The sequence below is a fragment of the Amblyomma maculatum genome, chromosome 11, assembly GCF_055883805.1.
Source record: "Amblyomma maculatum isolate TAMU_Amacu chromosome 11, ASM5588380v1, whole genome shotgun sequence".
Lineage (NCBI taxonomy): Eukaryota > Metazoa > Arthropoda > Arachnida > Ixodida > Ixodidae > Amblyomma > Amblyomma maculatum.
The window spans coordinates 119,206,691-119,227,140 of record NC_139354.1 but is presented as its reverse complement, the minus strand read 5'-3'; the positions used below and the strand labels follow the sequence as shown (position 1 = coordinate 119,227,140).

At 45.3% G+C, this 20,450-nt stretch overlaps 1 protein-coding gene across 1 annotated transcript in view; it reads left to right on the top strand.

Moving 5' to 3' along the window:
* The window catches only part of LOC146174856 (neprilysin-1-like), a 101,065-nt gene extending 80,931 nt beyond the window's left edge, over window positions 1-20,134 (top strand). Inside the window, exons 14-16 of the mRNA XM_084585472.1 lie at window positions 7,161-7,265; window positions 7,342-7,418; window positions 19,934-20,134. Coding sequence (XP_084441598.1) covers window positions 7,161-7,265; window positions 7,342-7,418; window positions 19,934-20,039 — 288 coding nt within the window. The 3' untranslated portion in view covers window positions 20,040-20,134. The remainder of the gene's footprint in view (window positions 1-7,160; window positions 7,266-7,341; window positions 7,419-19,933) is intronic.
* The last annotated feature ends 316 nt before the right edge of the window (window positions 20,135-20,450 follow it).

Sequence of the window (20,450 nt, the reverse complement as noted above, 5' to 3'; positions counted from 1 at the left end):
GCTCTTTTCTAGTTCAAATCTATCCAGGCGCGCTCTCAACACGCAACAGCGGCACAAAAAGTCACTGCCTTCTGCTTCCTCTAGCGAATCAGAACGTGTTTCTTTCAGATTACCTGCGCCTCACACCCAATACACTTTACCTTCTTTTGATAGCACATCTTAAGCATATATGAACCGAATTTTCATACGACGAATTCTCAGAATATACAAACTGAGAGAAGACGTGACAGTAGCTCCTCCACTCGGTATCAGCGCAGATTCAGCTGCTGTGCGCCGTGCCTACCGACCGCCGCCGCCACCCGACGACTCGACTTGGTAGACTATATCTCGCAGCTGGTATGACGTCACAGCCCACACGTGCCTACCTACCGTGGCTACGTGAAGGGCTAAAAATGGGAGTAGTAATGCTTTCGCAATAAAACAGTAAAAGATTTGTGCGAGCACGCGGAGTCGCACATGGTTCCTTCGCAGTGCGAGGCAAGCACGCAGCCACTCGGTTACAGAACCTAAATAATTATCTCAAGATAATGATGGGCATAACGTAAGCATTGCGTTATTGCTGTCTGCTAATATTTATCTGCCTCAAATACGGAAGTAATAGCTAACCGAGTAGCAAACAACATTTCCTATATGCTTATCTGCGAAGCTATGCTCAGTGGAAAATTCCTTCGGTCATACGGCGCAGCTGCAGCAGATTTTTTTTTCTTTATTGCCTGACTTTTGCAAGACAACACAAGCACGCACAAGACATTGATATAATAAGCCTGCCAGGGGCTGGCGTTTCTAAAATTTCTTAAGATCCATCAAAGGTTCTACCATTGGAAACCACTCAGGATTATCATCGCCAAACTTCACAATCTCGATAAACCAATGGATAGCCTCGCGGAAAAAGGTTCGTGTAGGACGCTCATCAGGATCACAGTGATATCCTGGCATGCGTGAAAGCCATAAACTGTGGAGGCCCATTAGCATGATTCAATCATATGGAACCCTCTCCATATTTTGCGTGGGTAAGTACCGTATTCCGTAAGGATTAATAGGTAAATCTTTATTTATGGTTCTTTGAAGTACGTCCCAAATACATGATCTACGGTTTCTGGCTGTTGACAAATTAAGCAATGTGCACCCCATGGAAGAAATAACCCTTTTTCTTGCAAAAACACTTTTACTGGCAAAGTTCCAGTGTGCAACTTAAAAAAGAAAGTTTTAGCCGCTGCCAGCACTTTCATTCTCTTTACCCTCTTCAGTACATTCCCCCCAGGGTCTCCCCTGTATATGGCCCTATAGATGGGCTCCGGAAGAATAACGTCGCACAAATCTTTGTACAACTTTTTCTTTTTCACAGTTGATAAATATTCTTTTGAAAATCTTGCAGAAAGAAATCGCACACTTTGAATGACTTCTCTAAAGTAACCAAAAATACCCCCCGTGTAACAATCGGTTGACACAACAAAATCTGGCATGCACGTCCAAGCCTAATTTGGCAAACAGTGAACAAAAATGGATCATGAACGTCACGCAGGAACAGAAATCTGCTGACAATCTGCCGCCAAAAAAGATGTCCTAAGCCCACGCCGCCATCATTGACACTTGCGAATAAATTTGTGCGGCTGCATCTTTTCCATCTTGAAGCCCACACAAAAACCGCGAATATCCTATGCAGCTTCTGCACACTCAATCTTGCACAGTGTAAAACTTGCATTACATACCACAGCCTAGAAATGGAGAAGAGGTTTAACACTGTGGCTGTTGCAAAAATTGATAAACCAGTTCTTTTCCACTTATCTGCCCTTTCCCGCATGTCAACTGTGCATGCTCTCCAATATGTCTCGCTATCCTGATAGCATTCCAGTGGCACGCCCAGCTACTTTGGCGGAATCGTCACCCAGGACACGTTTGCAAAATTATCAGGAGCACTTTGCCATCTACCATGCCAGAGTCCCAGGGACTGGACCAGTTTACCCTACTGCCTGTAACATCACTAAAGGTTTTTACAGAATCACCAAGTTCGGTTATACCCTCCTGGCTAACCGTAAAAACCGCAACATCATCGGCGTACGCCACCAGCTTCACTTCCACGGCTTACAAACGAAACGAAAACCAGTAATATTCTCATTGTCCAAATATTTAAGCAAAGGGTTTCAATGTAAGTGCAGAATAAAAGAGGTCTGAGGGGACAGCCCTGTCGAGAACGCTGCACGCTAATTGGGGGCCCCAGAATTTTATTTACGACTAATCGCGTAGTGCAATTTCGGTACGCCAGGGCCACGCTCTCGCGAATAACAAAACCAACATTTATATGGTTTATTACACAAAGCAGAATTTCATGGGCAAAACAGTCGAACGCCTTTTCAAGGTCAAGTTGCAGGATGGCCACACGGCCATTTATGACATCACATTTTAATACAGTTCTTGCTTGTGTATATTTGTAACAATGGACCGTCCCTTTATCCCACACTTTTGTGATGTGACCCAACGATATCCTGGATAACCGACTGCAGCCTTCGTGCTAACACCTTCATATAAATTTTGTAGTCAACGTTCGTGAGCGCAATTGGCCGGTATGATGTTACTTGTAGTTGTCTATCTGCTTCATCAGTTTTGGGTATGAAGAGTGTGTGAGGTTTGCCATAAGAAGGGGGCAGTTCGCTTACGTCATAAGCTTCGTTAAACACTAAAGTTAAGACTGGCGCTATTTCGAGTTTAGATTCTTTGTAAAATGCCGCACTTAAGCCGTCTGCACCGGGTGAGTTTCCTGGGTTTAAATTGTTTATTGCCAGTTCGACCTCTGATTGAGTTGTTGGCCGCTCTAATCCTTGTTTCGTTTCTTCATTTAGTCTTGGTTATGCCTCGAGATACCTGTCCTTAAACGCTCTCATATCAAAGTCGTGCAATACAAACAGTGTCTAGTAGTATTGAAAGCATGCGCGCTGAATATGCTCATTGTCATCCGATAAGACGCCGCCCCATTCTATATTTGCGATGTGATTTCTCTGTGCGTGCGCCTGTTCAATTCCTAGCGCTCGTCTCGACGGTGCCTCCCCTGCAGCTGTCTCCTCCGCTCTCGCAAGTATAAGCGCACCGCGATAACGGTCTTGTTCTATCAATTCGATTTTTTGTTTAATCTTCCTTATATCTTCTGTCCATTTGCCAGGCGCTGCGCATTCATTTTCTGGCATTTTTTCAAGCAGGGACCTCAAGTTGCGTTCAATATATTTCTGTTCGGGGGCAAGGGCACTAGATCTACTAAATTGCTATTATTTTAGGCTGCTCCTTACAAAGCTCCCATTGCTGCCATGTTCTCAGTGTATTATTAGGGTCTATCTTGTCTATTTCTTCCGTTACTGAATCTCTGAAGATTTCGTCTTTAATCAACTTGTCATTTAATTTCCACTGGTCTCAGTTAAAAGCACTGCCCCGCTTTTGTGATCCTATTACACATATTGCTAAACAGTGGTCAGAACAAAGAGACGGGAACAACATTGTAGTTACTACATTTTTGTAATCACATCAAGCGAAACATATATGCTGTCAGGACGAGCGTGGCTTGCACGCTGAAAATGTGTGCAGTGTTTTTTACGCTGCACACGCCGTCAAGGCATTCCGCCACATCCTCAAGGTTCCGCTGCCCCACACGTTTGGACAGTACCTCAGTGCTTACGTCTCTGAATCCGCGCCCACTGGTCTTATCCCGACTACTAAGGACGGAGTTGAAGTCACCCATAAGACTGAGGTGGTTTTGCAAACTGAGATGCTGTTCAATGCTTTCAAAAAACGCTGCCCTTTCCTCTGTTTGATTTGGTGATTACAAACATACAATGTGCCACTCCGCGTTGCCGAGAGTGAAATCTACAAAACACACCTACCCGACAAACATGAGAAATGGGCCTTCACCGCAAGACCTGGCAGCTTTTTAGCAAAAAGGACACATCCTGCAGAAGTGCCTATGGCGTGACTCACAAGAGCATAAAATCTAGATGTGAAACGCTGCACCATACTCCCGGTCTCTTCTTCACCCTCAATTTTCGTTTCCTGCACAGCTAAGAGATTGATCCCCTGCTCCGTGAAAAGTCGGTTCACTTGGCTCTGCTTTTTCTTTCCTGCCAGACCTCTGACATTAAGTGTGGCAACCTTAAACGGGGGTGCAGGAGCCATTTTCGCGAAGTGTAAAAAGGCCAATAGCATGGTGCTTACCCTTCGCGTCTAGCGCTCTGCTAGACGTCATCCATGACACCGGAGTCATACGGTGGGAGGGCATCAGCCTGCTGCCGTAGGACCTTGTCGAGGGTCCACCTTTCCGACCGCCGCGGCTTGGACATTGAGTGCCGGGCCTGGGGCGTTTTTGCTGGCGGCTCTCCAATGCTGCAGGCTGATGCATTGTTGACCTCAGTGTCGATCTGGGCGTATGTTCGCTTAGTCGGAGCCGTCACGCTGGTGTTGTGGGCGCCGGTATTAGTCTGCTGCAATTCCCATCTCGACGAAATGTCAGCATTGACGTCCGTAGAGCTGGATTCGTCGCTAGTCTTTCCACCGTCTGTCTGGAGTTGTAGTGCCGCTTCAGGTGCCCTCCCTCCGCTGGCAGACATGCTGGTGTCCTTGCTCACTACATAAGGTGTCTCTGTCGTCTTCCCGAACCCCTCTGTACCTTTCGCCGCTTCTTCCGCCTCCACCACGTCCATTAGAAGTTGCGCTAACTCGTCACTCGACCCATGACCCGTAGCCGATGCGTATGTGCGGACGCATTCGCTGTCCAGATGGCTATAGCTTCTGCACCTTGAACAGCGGGGCACCATGCATTCACGTCATACATGACCTGTGCCATGGCAACGCAGGCATTGCATGGGTCGTCCAGGCATTACAACCAGGGCTAACTCTCCGGCAACGCGTACCTAGAAGGGCCGATCATCGACTTTGAATCCGGGCTTCAGCTTCAGGAGGACAGTTCTTGTTGTTGAACTCTTGTCGTTGACACCCTGAACCCGCTAGCGCTCACGGGCCACTTCCGTAAGCTTTCCAAACGCTGCGCAGGCGGTCCGGATGCTTCATGCAGTGGCCGACGAGGGCGCTGCTGCAACAGATGGCGCAAGCCACTACACGATTTAAAGTCTTGTAAATTCATCTATCGTTTCAAAGCGTCGAGATTCAATTACAACGGAGAAAAGAAAATGACAGAACTTGAGCGGGAAGAAATAATGAAACCGAGGTTATTTGATTCGTGGTTAAAATCAAGGAATAAAATTTCATAAGCACTAAATACAAAAATTTCATAAATACAGCACTTGACGCGGCTAGGTCGCGTGAGCTGCCGTCATCCCTCCATCCATCTTACGTGAGGTAGCGACGTAGACGGAAATGCTTATGGAGCGTTCTAGAACGACTCTGCGACGAATGCGGTGCGATGCGGTACATGCAAATGCGGTGCGAATGGTGCCCGATAGCTCTATCGCGCTGGAGTCTTGAAACCAAAGCTTAAGCGACCTCCTTTTTTTTTGTTGTTCCGTACGATATCAAAACCGACGCAATTCTTTTACCATTTGGCGCGTCATCAGGAAAGTGAAGAATACTGACGAAACATATGAGAATAATGAAATAAAACACCCCAAGGAACGGGACGAAACACGGTGGGAAAGAAACATGGTCCTTGCACTGTCTAATTTCATTATGCAGTGTTAACTAGCCCGGCATTTTGCACTTCTGAACGCATGAGAAATCAGACGATGTGTACAGCACAAAAATGGCACAGCACAAAAATACCACAGAAGTAAAGAATCATTGAGTAGTGAAAAATTAGCAGCGCTCCAGATTTACCTTGCTGAATGATACATCATAAACCATGCATTATGAATTACAATGTTCGGTTACACTCGCGGGTTCTTCAGCAGTATTACCTTCTATTTTATATCAAACACAAATTTTAAACATAAGAATTGTAGGTATACCTTCGGTAAAGTTCAGCTTGGTATAACATTGGGGTTAAACGCAAACCTCTCCCCGCACCACCAAGCGATGCGAACTACGACCTTGTCAGAAAACTACCAGCAGAAGTTCACATCTTTCATCATCAGCATTACATTGTTCAGGAAGTAAACTTTTCTTAATGCAAATATACTGGAAGCTTCATATAAACTGAAAAAAATTTGAATATATGCTGAACCCTGCCTAGAATTCATTCCAAGAAGAAAATGTAAATAACATTGTTAAAATATTCTCAGCCGCAATGCACAATAGCTTTTACATACAAATTCATGGTTTCCCTAATTACTACACGTGTCCTTATAACCTGGGTCGCTTTGGGATGTTAAGCCCTACAAAGCAGCAAACCATAATGTATGATGTTGTCAATTGATCAATTGCTACAAGATCTCTACATTAAAAGAGGACGAATGGCGAGGTGAAAGGTAAACCGCAAGAAACGTATTGAATCGTGAAAATCAGATAATAGCTTCCTATACCTCTTGCCAGTATAGTGCTATCGTTGCATCAAGCCATGTAGCCGCATTACCCGGTTCCTGGCATCAGCTGGAAAATTAACATTATAAGCAAAAGTATTTTTAATGTTATGTACTGTATACCGAGACTGCTCAAACAGGCGAAACGCGAGAAAGCGGTAGAGAAAGTTTTGTTTCATTAGCACACCTTTTATTTTGTGTATTTCGCTGCAACTGGACTTGCATTTACTCTTGGAAACCGGGAAATAAAAAAAAAAACCCTAATAATGATTAAGAATTTGTGGACAATTTCCTTGACAATTCCACATCATTCTTTGCAAACCTTTTCGGCACGTTAGTTTATTCTGTATTTACTAACAGTTTGGCCGATACCCTTGCTCCTCAAGAGAGTTTACTGGTACGCTCTCACGTACGGAATTAATCTGTGCCTTCACGTACAAAATTCAATTATTTTAATAATTGAGAAAGACATATGTAAAGCTTTTCAAGACTATTTGAATATATATAATGAGTTTCCTCCTGGGCGAGAAATTTCTTATGACATTGAATTGTTAGCCATTATAGATAAAAAAACTCTAAGAATCATAAATGTGAATTTTAGCTGAGCTCATAAAATTTTTCTCCCGGTATACGGATCCAAGAACTTGTATTGAAGCGACGTCCCAATATCTCATAACCTCGTGTAATTCTCAAATTTAATATTTTGTTTAGGCGTACAAAAAGCTGCTCGATGAGGAATGTGATAACCCAGAAACTCGTCTCAAAGGCCTTGAACAGTACTCATCGATACAACTGCTTTTTTTGGCAAGAGCGATGGTAAGCAGTTTCTTTACCATTTGAAAGTAAAAAGTAAAATAAAAACCTGCTAACATTTTTTTTTCTATCTGCGCAGGTATTGTGCGGCACCATGAATGAAGATAAAATGAATGATTGGATTATTAATAACCAACATAGCCCGTACAAGCACCGGTAAATATTATTTAGACTCAGTCTTAGGGTCGGCCACAGTGCAAATGCAAACATATAAAACAGAATAAGCAACTGAAAGCTATTCCGGAAGAGTACGCGAAATATAACAAAGCAATATTATATATCTTGATAATTTTATTATGACATTATAACTACGACTGAACGTTATTTCTCGTTGTTGAGACAGCTGCCTTTGTACTGTGAATAATTGTTATAACAGGTGTATATCAGAGTACAATCAAACGTACTTAAATTGCAGCGTATAGCTTTATGTTGGATATAAGCGCATACACACCTTGTTGTTGTAAATACATTACAATTGTGGTAACAAATAATTTAATCAGGAATGATGATGCTGTTTGTTGATCCTTAACATTGGAAGGATACGGCATTAAAGTAAGGCTCTATCACGCCTATTCTGATGTCAAAGCAGCTTGATCTTCTCTTTTGTTTGGTTTTTCTGCAGGTCTTTTGTTTTAGAAATATTTTAGGATACGGATGCGCTTCTGGTAGTTGTGGTGCGTTTTCAACTGAGAACACGAACTTCTTTGATCGTGGCGCCTTTGCATTCTGATTAGCTACTTGTACACGAGATAGGGCAGGTGTATACTGCCGCCGAGCCCGCCACCGCCTGGCCGCCAGGTCAGACTTGGTCAGCTCATCAGTAGGATGATTTTTACCAGACTGTCACTCATTACAAAAGAATTTGCGCTTTTGGCTTCTTTGCATGATCCCTCATGTTGCAATAAGTCTTTGTAGAGCACGGCACAAGGATCCATGTTATTCATGCTGCCCTGCTTGAATGAACCCGAAATTTATTTGGGGTTAAAATCCTCTGATTATAAATGTTCGGTCTGCTTTTCACGTATGACACGTAATAGTAAACATAGCCATTACGGCAGAATGCTGAAACAAATTCTGTGATTAAAATAGACAGGCACAGGAAGTAGAACGATGACAGTACACATGTTAATATCGCTGATGAGCGCAGTAGTGAAATGACTGTTCAAAAACCAAAAACATACGTTTTGTTTTAATATAACTATATGAAAATAAATAAGTTTTTATGATCCGCTGTGTTTATATACAGTCGTGACGACGCGATGAAATGATCGACGATTGGGGGGTGCGAGACAAGTATTGCCTTGATAAAAGGTAGACACGAATAGTTTGAGGACCTCTACTCTGTATGATGGGCAGCTATTGTTTCGGAACTGTACAAAATTCAACAATTATTTTTCAGATAACCAGGTACAAGACAATTGAACCGGGCACATATTAATAATCCTTTATGCAAAGTTATAGTACAGAATGGTGAAAAATGAAATAACGGGAAACGATGCGCAAATGAATCTGTACCTCTGCAAATTAAAATCAGACTACCATGATAGTACTAAACTTGAATGCTGAAATGGTTATATATATCCGTGCTGCCTTGCACTTAAGGACTCTGATTTAAGGGCGTGAAAAGAATTTACTATATTTCGAAAAAAAAAAAAGAAAATTCTCGCGAATTTATTGCCGCTTCGAAGAACATTGTTTCGAAAGCTTGCCATGGCGCAAGTCCAAAGAGTGACGATGGTGCGAGAAAGTTCAAAATTTTCGCTTGCCTTCAGCCACCTGTTGCAGGGTTCGCGAAGTTGTTTGCATTAAATTAGCTTTTAGAAACATGAAGCTGTGGAAGAGCATGAGCTCCTAGTTTCCCTCGTGATCTAACACCAGAGAAGCAGAGTCTATGGACGCATCAGTTCCATAATGAGAGACGACAAAGGTACCCGACGTTCGATGCTTTCAGCTCGAATTTGAAATATATAAAATCTTTTTCGTTGCATTCTTCTGCCCGCAACGTCAGGCTTGACATTTAGCAATGAGAGTTTCGCAATGCTTGTCGCTCTCTCTTGCTTCGGAAGAAAATAAAGCGGCATGTAGTCAATACTCACATCGAACGTATCACATGGTAAAATGACTTTCGTACTCACAAATATGAGCTCTTGCTGGGAAGACGGAAGCTGTTATCATAAACGTAATATGGATATAAATTCCAGACTGCGAATGGCTCCAGACCCAACGTGCGAGCTTTCTCTTCGCGGTAACTGTGTGGCTAGGTGACAATGTCCCCTTCACGGCGCGGGAACACATACCAAGTCAAGTGATGAGGAGACGAAGAAAGCGTTTGTTCGCGAAAGGGAATGTATACTGCCTAAAAATAGCTTCAGAGATATTAACAAAAGTTACGGGGGGCAAAGTCGACAGTTTAGCTTCGGTCGGTTGCGTGGAAAAAGGCACGATGTCTCAGTGCGTAAAGTAACAAAGAAAAAATACGCCTCGCAAGGGGCAGGCAAGCGCTCTTCCGAGTAAAGGTTCCGTCCAGAATAATACGACGGAAGAAGTGACTCCTTGCCTGATTGCCTGCTGCTTTAGCCCACGCTAGCTTCTTCATGCCGACGGGTAGAAAAATGCTCCCATGAACTCTCCGCGCCCGTGTGCTTGACTGGACTCACGTGTGGACACAACCGCAGCGGCGAGCGGAGGCTGCAGCCATGCTAATGTAAAGGGTTTACTTTTATTTTCTATGTTCTCACCGTATTTCTTTTTCTGTAAAATTGTTGCTCCTTTCTTTATGGCAGTTAAAGTGTGCACCACAAAGCTTTTTAATTTTGTAATGTTCTAAATTTTGTAATGTTCTGGATTTTATTTTGCATCTACTAGTTTCCAGTGAAAAACGCAAAGCTCCATCACCTGTTTTTCAAAAACGGCTGCTCATGGGGCATGTCGGTGTAAAAATTCTGGGCCAAAATAACAAAACACCCCGAATAATAATAAAACGTTCACATTGTATGTTTTTTAGCTATGATCCCAAAAGATTAACCAGCATCAATCTCCATGCTACTCTATTCCTTGTAGACGAAACAATTCTGCATATTTTACAACGAAAAACCGGTCACATGGCATGTAATCGTCGATAGACTAGCTCGAATGGGGTGAAGCACTGTAGAAGTAAAATAGTGATTCCAGAAAGTTTCCATTCCAGCTGCATGCAAAAAAGCCAAAATGAGGTAAAGAAGTTAAATTACAATTGAAAATTATATCGCATGATTTGTTTATTACATTCACTATTCTGAAGTTATGAGAGGTCCAAAAGGCAAAAATAAATGAGGCAGCAAAAAGAGAAAATACCTCAAGACCATATTAAACACAGAAACAAGAATATACTACACTGTAAACGGCTAGAAAAGATGAAAAGAGTTCATCAGGTAAGATAAAAATTAAGCATGCAATGTAAGGAGAGTCTGGAATGCAGTACGATGAAAGAGAAAAAGGAAGAAAAAAGACAACAGCGCTAAAAACTGCACATATCAACCATATTCAACATGAACAAGTGCGCTGTCTTTGTTTTCAATATAAAGGAACCCATGGGCCGATCTTTAATACAAGAGCAAAAATAATTTCTCAGGTTAAGTCTCTCAAATATCTAGCTCTGATTTGTGACGATAATCTTAGATGGCAACGGCACGTTACCCACGTCGCCACGACAGATGCTCGTGCCGTGAGCATGTTGCGGCGATTATGTCGCCCCGGTCTTCAATACGGAGAGATGCGCTTGTAATGGTTTATGTAAAAGTATAGCCGTGAAATTTTATAATTCAGGTTGGTATTTTTTTTCTGTTTCGCCAGCTATTAATATTCGCAAGCTTGTTCTCGTGGAAGGGAAAGCGCTTCGTTTGTGTTTCGGGCTTCCCAAATTTGTGGCCATCAACGTGCTTTACTTTGAAACCTTAGTACCACCTTTGCTATGAATATTGTCACGGACAACAGGGCTAGACGTGACTAAAATGACGGGACGAAGCTGTACCAGCAGGCAAAGTTCGGCGCACAGCACGCGAGAGTCAACTTCAGTGTCCTCTTCTTCCAGGCGCAGCAAAAACATGGGGACACCAGGTGGCATTACTCTCCCTCTTAAAAAACGAAATAAGGGACGGAGCGCGCGTCATGGCCAATGTAAGCGAAAAGAAAGATCAGCACATGGACAGCATAGATAACGGAGCCGGGGTAAGGTGTCTTACGCGAAAACGAAACAAGCGCATAGCGCACTACCGCGTGAAATAGGGCTTCATGCGGACGACGTGCACGACCTCGGAGCGTGGTTGCCGACGCGAGGGCTGCACAGTACCCACTGGAAGAACTTCGTAAGTCACTTCCGTCACTCGGCGCAGAACTTCGTAAGCTCCGAAGTAACGGTAAATCAGCTTATGACACAAGCCGGGCCGACGCAGCGGGGTCCACACCCAAACTTTCTCTCCAGGATGGTATGCGACGTGTCGATGACGGAGGTTGTAGCGGCGTGCATCCGTGCCCTGCTGTTGTTTAATGTGAATGTGGAAAAGTTGACGTGCTGCCTCAGCGCGCTGAGCAAACTGCTCGACGTCTGACGTGAGTGGATGATCATCTGTGCAGCTCGGAAGAATAGCATCCAACATCGTCTGAACGTCATGTCCGTAGACTAGGCGAAATGGTTTAAAACGCGTCGTCTCTTGGGTGGCCGTGTTGTAGGCATATGTGATGTAGGGGAGAATTTCATCCCAGTTTTTGTGCTGCGAGTCTATGTACATTGCGATCATGTCGGCGATGGTTTTGTTGAGTCTCTCCGTGAGGCCATTCGTTTTCGGGTGATATGCAGTAGTTGTTCGGTGGCTGGTATGGCTAAGCTCGAGCACGTCGTGCATGAGCTGTGCCGTAAACGCGGTGCCTTGATCGGGTACGACTAGGGACGGTGCGCCATGACGCAACACGATTTGCTGCATAAAGACTTGAGCGATCTCAATTGATGTGCCCCGCTGCACTGCCTTGGTTTCCGCATAACGTGTGAGATAGTCGGTCGCGACTATAATCCATTTGTTACCCATCGATGACAGCGGAAATGGGCCCAGTAGGTCGATGCCGACTTGGTCACACGGCGTCCGAGGTGAAACAATAAGTTGGAGCAAACCCGCGGGCTTGAGAGGAGGCACGTTTCGACAGTCGTGGCAGCCTCTGACGTAGCGATGGACGGCGTCAGAAAGTTTAGGTCAATAATAGGCTTGACGAACTCGAGCGAGTGTGCATGCAAAGCCCAAGTGGCCGGAGGTGGGCTCAGCGTGGCAAGCAAAAAGGATATCGTCGCGAAGGTCGGCCGGCACGACAAGGAGGTGCGCTCGATCAACAGTGCTGGAGTTTTTCTTGAATAAAACGCCGTTCCGAAGACAGAATGCAGACAGGTGCCTTCCAAACTGGCGGGGGACGTCAGCAGCGCGACCCTCCAGGTGGTCAATGACAGGTCGAAGGTCTGGGTCAGCTCGCTGTCGGGTCATTATGTCTGAGGCATTCACTAGTCCAAGAAAACCTCTATCATCCATGACGTTATCGACAAATCCGACAGGCGCCCGGAAGAGCGCGTCAGCATCTTCGTGCTTCTGACCAGATTTGTACGCAATGGAGTAATCAAATTCTTGGAGGCGAAGGCTCCATCGTGCTAGGCGCCCCGATGGGTCACGGAGATTGGCCAGCCAGCACAAAGAATGGTGGTCAGTAACGACTTTAAACGCACGGCCAAAGAGGTAAGGCCTAAGTTTCATAGTTGCCCACACAATCGCGAGGCATTCCTTTTCCGTAGTGGAATAATTTGTTTCAGCGCAGGAGAGCGAGCGGCTGGCATGCGCAATGACTCTTTCCACGCCAGCTTGGTGTTGAACGAGTACAGCGCCAAGGCCGATATTGCTGGCGTCGGTGTGCACTTCGGTGTCAGCGTCTTCATGAAAGTGCGCAAGAACAGGGCTTGGTTGCAGTCGGCTGCGCAGCTCCGCAAAAGCCTCTTGTTGCTCGGCGCCCCACACGAACTGTGTATCATCGCGCGAGAGGCGAGTCAGGGGGGCGCCCACTTTGGAAAAATCGGCGATGAAGCGGCGGTAGTACGTGCAGAGACCCAGGAAGCGTTTCAAACTTCTCTTGTTTGCAGGAACCAGAAATTTGGCGAAAGCAGAAGTCTTGTCGGAGTCTGGCTTAACGCCTGCGGCACTCAGAAGGTGACCAAGAAACTTCAACTCTTTGTAGCCAAAGTGGCACTTCTCGGGCTTGAGCGTCAAGTCAGCTGACCGGAGGACATCTAATACTGCGCGCAGGCGTTCGAGGTGTTCTTCAAAGGTTTCAGAGAATACGACAACGTCGTCGAGATAGACTAAGCAGATTTGCCATTCGAGGCCGGCGACAACGCTTTCCATCATGCGCTGAAATATAGCCGGCGCTGAACATAGGCCAAAAGGCAGCACTTTGAACTCGTAGAGTCCATCTGGGGTAACAAAAGCTGTTTATTCGCGGTCCCGCTCATCAACCTCAATCTGCCGGTATCCGCTCTTCAAGTCAATGGAGGAGAAGTACTGGGCGCGACGAAGCTTGTCGAGCGAATCGTCGATACGGGGCAGCGGGTAGACATCTTTTTTAGTGATGTCGTTCAACTTTCGATAATCAACACAGAAGCGAAGGGTGCCATCCTTTTTTTTCACCAGCACGACAGGAGACGAGCACGGGCTGTTGGAGGGTTGAATGACACCATCACGAAGCATCTCTTGAACCTGTGTCTGAATCGCTTCACGCTCCGTCGTTGAGATGCGGTATGGAAGCTGGCGTATAGGGCGGGCATCGTCGGGAGTAATTATATGGTGCTTCACAAGAGGCGTTTGCCGAATTTTCGATGATGTCGCGAAACAAGCACTGTATTTTAGAGGGAGAGAATGCAGGTCGTGCTCCGGTGTTTCCGCGATCTGTACTAATATTGAGACGATCAAGGAATGGGCGCGCATTTTCAACTTCTTCGAGCGTAAAACATTCAGAAACGTCCGCTAAGGCGTCGGCGTCGGCGAATGCGATTGCGGCAGCGCGGAAAAGCTGGCGGGGTTCGTTTGTGAAATTAATCACCGGGAGCTCAGATCGGCCGTTACGAACATGGATGATGTATACGTCGGGCGAAGAGATGGTCGGCTTTGGTAAGAGGTGGAAATGCATTGGGAAGAATACCAGCAAGCTGATTCCGAAAGTGGATAGCGAGAAAGAGCGTCGGCATCTTGGTGTTGGCGACCAGATTTAAAAGTGACGTCAAAATGGTAGTCTTGCAGGCGTAGAATCCAGCGGCCAAGTCGGCCTGTCAAATGTTTAAGTGAAGACAACCAGCAAAGAGCATGGTGATCGGTCACAGCTGTGAAGTGCCGACCGAATAGCTAAGGGCGAAATTTTTGGACAGCCCAGACGACGGCAAGACACTCCTGCTCGGTAATGGTGTAGTTTTTCTCAGCTGGAGTCAGAGACCGACTGGTAAAGGCGATCACTTTCTCACGCGATGTTACATCACGCTGCAGAAGTACAGCGCCAAGACCGTGACCACTGGCATCGGTGTGCAGGATGGTTGGAGCGCTGTCACTGAAGTGGCCAAGAACAGGATCTGATGTGAGGGCGTGCTTAAGGTCATTAAAGCAGTTTCGCACTGTTCAGTCTAAACGAAAGGGCTGCGTGCTTTAGGTAGCTATTGAAGTGGTACAGCAATAGTTGCAAAATGTCTTATAACACGCCGTAGATAAGACGAGAGGCCGAGGAAACTGCGCACATCTGTAGTCCGTTGTGGACGAGCAAAGTTCAAGACCGCGATGAATTTTTCGGGATCTGGACGAATGCCGTCATGGCTGACCAGATGTCCCAATATTCAAATGCCTTCTGTGCAAAGTGGCACTTTTTGGTGTTGAGCTGAAGGCCTGCCGATGCGAGACAGGAAAGGATTTCATTCAGGCGTGTGAGATGGTCATTAAAAGTTGCTGAAACGATAACAATGTCGTCCGAGTAACACAAACAGGTTCTCCATTTTAGGCCACGAAGTACAGTGTTGATCATTCCTTAAAATGTCGCTGGTGTGTTACAAAGTCCGAAAAGCATAACATTAAATTCGTAAAGGCGATCGGGTGTTACGAAAGCGGTTTTTTCTTTGTCGTCCTCGTGCATAGGTATTTGCCAATAACCTGAGCGGAGGTCCAAGATCGACAAATATTCGGCGCCTTGGAGAGAGTTAAGGGCGTCATCAATTCGCGGCATCGAATATACATCTTTGCGGGTAATTTTGTGGAGTGGGCGGTAATCAACACAAAAGCGTACCGAGCCGTCCTTTCTTTAACTAGCACTACTGGGGAGGACCATGGGCTTGTTAAGGGGCGAATAATATTGCGATGGAGCATGTCATTTACATTTTCTTCAATTACTTTTCGTTCAGAGAGGGAAACCCGATGACCGTCGGCGAACAATAGAGTTACCTTCAGTAATGATGCCATGGTGCGCAGTACTAGTACGTCCCAGTGGTGGGGAGGTGGCAACAAAAATGGCTTGGTGGTGTCGAAGCAATGTCAGCAGTTGGTGTTGGTTCGGCGTGAGTTTAGGATTAATAGTCTTTGTAAGAACAGAAAGAGAGCGTCTGACGAAACACATTGCTGAGGCGGAGGGGCGGTGAGCACCATCAGGAAAAAAGGTTAAACATCCACCATGCAATGCAGAACAGAAAGAGAGGGTCTGACGAAACACATTGCTGAGGCGGAGGGGCGGTGAGCACCATCAGGAAAAAAGGTTAAACATCCACCATGCAATGCAGAACAGAAAGAGAGCGTCTGACGGAACACATTGCTGAGGCGGAGGGGCGGTGAGCACCATCAGGAAAAAAGGTTAAACATCCACCATGCAATGCAGAGAGGTTCTTTTTGGGAGCACGAGGGATTCACATAAAGTGTTAGTGACCTCTGCTGTCGCTGAGCCGTTGTGAAACCGGGCGAGATTTGATGGGAAGGCGATGCCACGTGCAAGATGACTATATGATGCTGATATGAGTACGTCTACGTCAGTGATGTGGTCAGAAACAACAGTAAGCAGTTTTTCGCACTGAGGAGGCAAAACAGTATCAGCGGCGGCAACGAGGAGATGATGTCATTCAGAAAATTCAGATGAAAAATCGCTGTCTGTCATAAGGATAACACGGTCACCACATGAAATTAATAATGAAGCGGTTGACAAAAAATCCCATCCAAAAATCATTAGATGCGCACAAGGTGAGAGCATAGCAAACTGCACATGATGGCGGATGCCGTCGATAACAACTCGTACGGGGCACTTCGCTGAAAGGCGCAAAGGGTCGTCATTGGCTCCACCTAGTTCAGGCCCACCATATGGTGTGGTCACTTTTCACAAACGGGAGCACAAATCAGGGTGAATGACAGAAATTGCAGTCGCTGTATCAATCAAAGCTTCGACCGGTAAACCTTCAGCGATAACAGCAATCACGTTATACGGGCGAACAGGAAGATTATTAGTAAGTTCGCTGAGTGCAGTTTGACCTCCGGAAACTGCAACACTTAGTTTTCCGGATGACGGACAGGGAGAGCTGTTGCGGAGTGAAGAGGGGAAACTGAGCGGCGGTATGGGGATGTGGACCGGCGTCGGGATACATGGGCGCCACTTGGTTCAGACGAGGATACCGGCGGTGGAGAGGATCGACGAGGTGGGCTGCTGTGTCTAGCGTTTTACTCCGATGACAAAACCCAGGCGCGCGCCGGAGCCGGCGCCGCGGGGCGATGATGATGGTATGTACAAATGAAAGAGGAAGATCATGACATGTACAAATTAAAGAACGTTCACAGAAGGCTCATATATATATATATATATATATATATATATATATATATATATATATATATATATATATATATATATATAGGTGGGCTTGGAATGGACCGGCGGTGATAATATGAGGTTGAAGGCATGCCACTTTAGAAGGTGTCGTAGCCACAGCGCTCATTCTGAAGGCGGCGATGACAGAAGCGGCATATATGTCCTCTAATACCACAGTAATAGCAGAATGGTCGGGAGGGACGCCAAGGTGCGTAATAGGTTGGTGTAGGTTGAGCCATCGCCATTCCATTGACGTGATTGTTGGTGACGGTCGGGGCGGGGTAACCAAAGAAGGGGGGGATGCAGCGACTTGCACGTAGGTCGGCGCTGGGCGGGTTGCAGGAGGACATTGGGCTAGTTTGGGGTGTGGGGCTCGCGTTTGATAAACCAAGTCCTGGCGACCTCAATAAGGTAGAATGAAACATTCAGGAATTTTAAAGCATCATCCCAACGGTTGCAGGCACTGCAGCGTTCATAAGTGTCGAGCCAGTCATCGACGTCTTCGTCGCGACGACCAGCGAACAGCGGCGGGTCGCGTTGTCGTGTGGGTATCATCGGAGGAGGCGGTGTAGCCGACGTAGAGGGTCCGGCCGGGTCGGGATTGCTCTCCGTGGACATGGCTATGGTGGCATTTGCCAAACGCGACCGGAACGTAGCTCCAGCAAAAGGCGGGGCCCAAGGCAGCAAGGGGATTGAATTTCACCTCCACCACTTGTGAAACCTCGGCGGTGATGCAGGCATTGCGAAAACAGGGGGTAGACGAGCCATACGTGAAAGTGCTGGAAGATATATATAGCGGCTGCACAGCAACCATAGTTCTGCATAAAGAAAGTAACAAAATTCCCATAAAGAGAGGTGTTAGGCAAGGAGACACAATCTCCCCAGTACTATTCACAGCTTGTTTAGAGGAAGTATTCAGAGACTTGGAATGGGAGCAGTTAGGAATAAGGGTAGATGGAGAATACCTCAGTAATCTGCGATTTGCTGATGACATTGCCTTGCTAAGCAACTCGGGGGATGAACTGCAAATAATGATTGATGACCTAGACAGGAAAAGTAGAAAGGTAGGCTTGAAATTCAATATGCAGAAGACTAAGGTAATGTTCAGCAGCCTCGGGAAGGAACAGCAGTTTACATTAGGTAGCAAAATACTGGAAGTAGTAGGCGAATATGTCTACTTAGGACAGGTAGTAACCGCAGACCCGGACCACGAAAAGTAAATAACAAGAAGAATACGATTGGGATGGAGCGCATTTGGCAAGCACTCGCAGATTATGACTAGCACCTTACCGGTATCGCTCAAGAGGAAAGTATACAACAGTTGCATCTTGCCTGTACTCACCTATGGGGCTGAAACGTGGAGGCTAACCAAGAGAGTGCTACTTAAGTTGAGGATAACCCAGAGGGCTATGGAACGAAAAATGGTAAGGGTAACATTAAGAGATAGAAAGCGTGCAGAGTGGGTCAGAGAAATAACTCAAGTTACCGACATTCTAGTAGAAATTAAGAAGAAGAAATGGACATGGGCAGGACATGTAGTGCGAAGAGAGGATAACCGATGGTCGCTGAGGGTAACAAACTGGATTCCAAGGGAAGGAAAGCGTAGCAGGGGGCGGCAGAAAGTTAGGTGGGCGGATGAGATTAAGAAGTTCGCAGGGGTCAAGTGGATGCAGCTAGCACAGAACCGGGTTAAGTGGAGAAATATGGGAGAGGCCTTCGCCCTGCAGTGGGTATAATCAGGCTGATGATGATGATGATGATGACTTGTGAAAGAAGGCTAGGTTGAGAAGGCAAGGTCGTGACGGTAAGGCCAGCGATGCCTTGTCTAGCGTTTTAATCCGATGACAACACCCAGGCGCGTGCCGGAGCCGGCGCCGCGGGACAATATTGATGATATGTACAAATGAAAGAGGAAGATCATGGCATTTACAATTTAAAGAACATCCACGGAAGGCTCACAATATCCTCTATTCTTCATATATGGCATGATTATGAAGTATTATGATTACGAAATCGAAACGCAAATGCAAGGTTCAATTGATTCATGTAAACAGGTACCTGAGTAATAAACTTTGGCTTTATGCTACAAGAGCCAACTGATGTATGGTTCAAAATATTTACATAATTGCAGTAAGAAAATATCTAGAGTTGTTGCTCGATAATGAATAGAACCAGGGTAAACCATGTTATTTCTTAATGCCCTTGAATTTAACGTTATCACACGAAGATATGGGGTATAGAAGAATAACTGTCTTCACTATAGGCTGCAATTCAAGCATTAGAAAGCTTGCACACCGACAAGATACCTTTTTGGCGATTCTAGTGGCCAAGCAAAAACATTGGTAGATGTCGATAGAATAAGATCGATAGAAAATCAGGACCCTTTCGCCGTCATCGTTCATTCCTACGGTTGCTCTTTCCTCAGACGACTAGTAATTGTGGGCAGCATATTTCGTACGACACAATATTGAATACTAAATATTCTTCCCTAAAATAAACGATAACTTCAAGAATGTGTCCTTTTCTTTTCGAACGCATGACAATAAAGTGAATTTTTATTTTATGGTGCGAACGTTCCTTTCAAGGAAAGCGTAGTTTTTAAATAATTAAGATATATTAGCAAGTTTTGTTTTACTCATAGCCAAAACTCCTTATTCATTCAAATATTTTAGCAGAATAGAATTTTCATGTCTCTTTACCGTCTGGCATTATTACTCAATGTTGAAATGAACCAAAACGATGAGACTAGATAAGATACAATAATTTAATTAAATTTTTCTCTATTTCAGAGTCAATCTTCCTATGCAAAATAATGGTGATTTTGCAGAGGCGTTCAATTGCAAGGAGGGCTCTGAAATGTATAAAGAAGAAGAAAAACGATGCAAGTTGTGGTGAATTTCAATACGAGCAAAGATAAGCGCACAGGTGGTGGTAGTCGCAAGGATTAAAGTATATCTGTGAAAATGAAACAGTCACTCAGAATAAAGGTTGTGGACAATATAAGAAAACTTATTTCTTTTCACTCCGGAGCACAACATTTTGCGCGTTTGATGCCCGCACTAGCATGCTTGACCTAACTCTCTTTCTTCAAAGAATCCAATTAGTACCATTATTGCACATCTCTAAGAAAATGGTATCACACAAACTATGTTTCTATTTAAATTACACGTGAAGGTAGACGCGGTGATCAGAGATATGCCAGTTTGGTAAAGTTTTTTTTTTTTTTTTTCCAGCGGTATATGTTCACTGAGAGGTGAAAATTTATTGCCGCTAGCATACTCGATGAAATGGTTTTACCTGGTCATA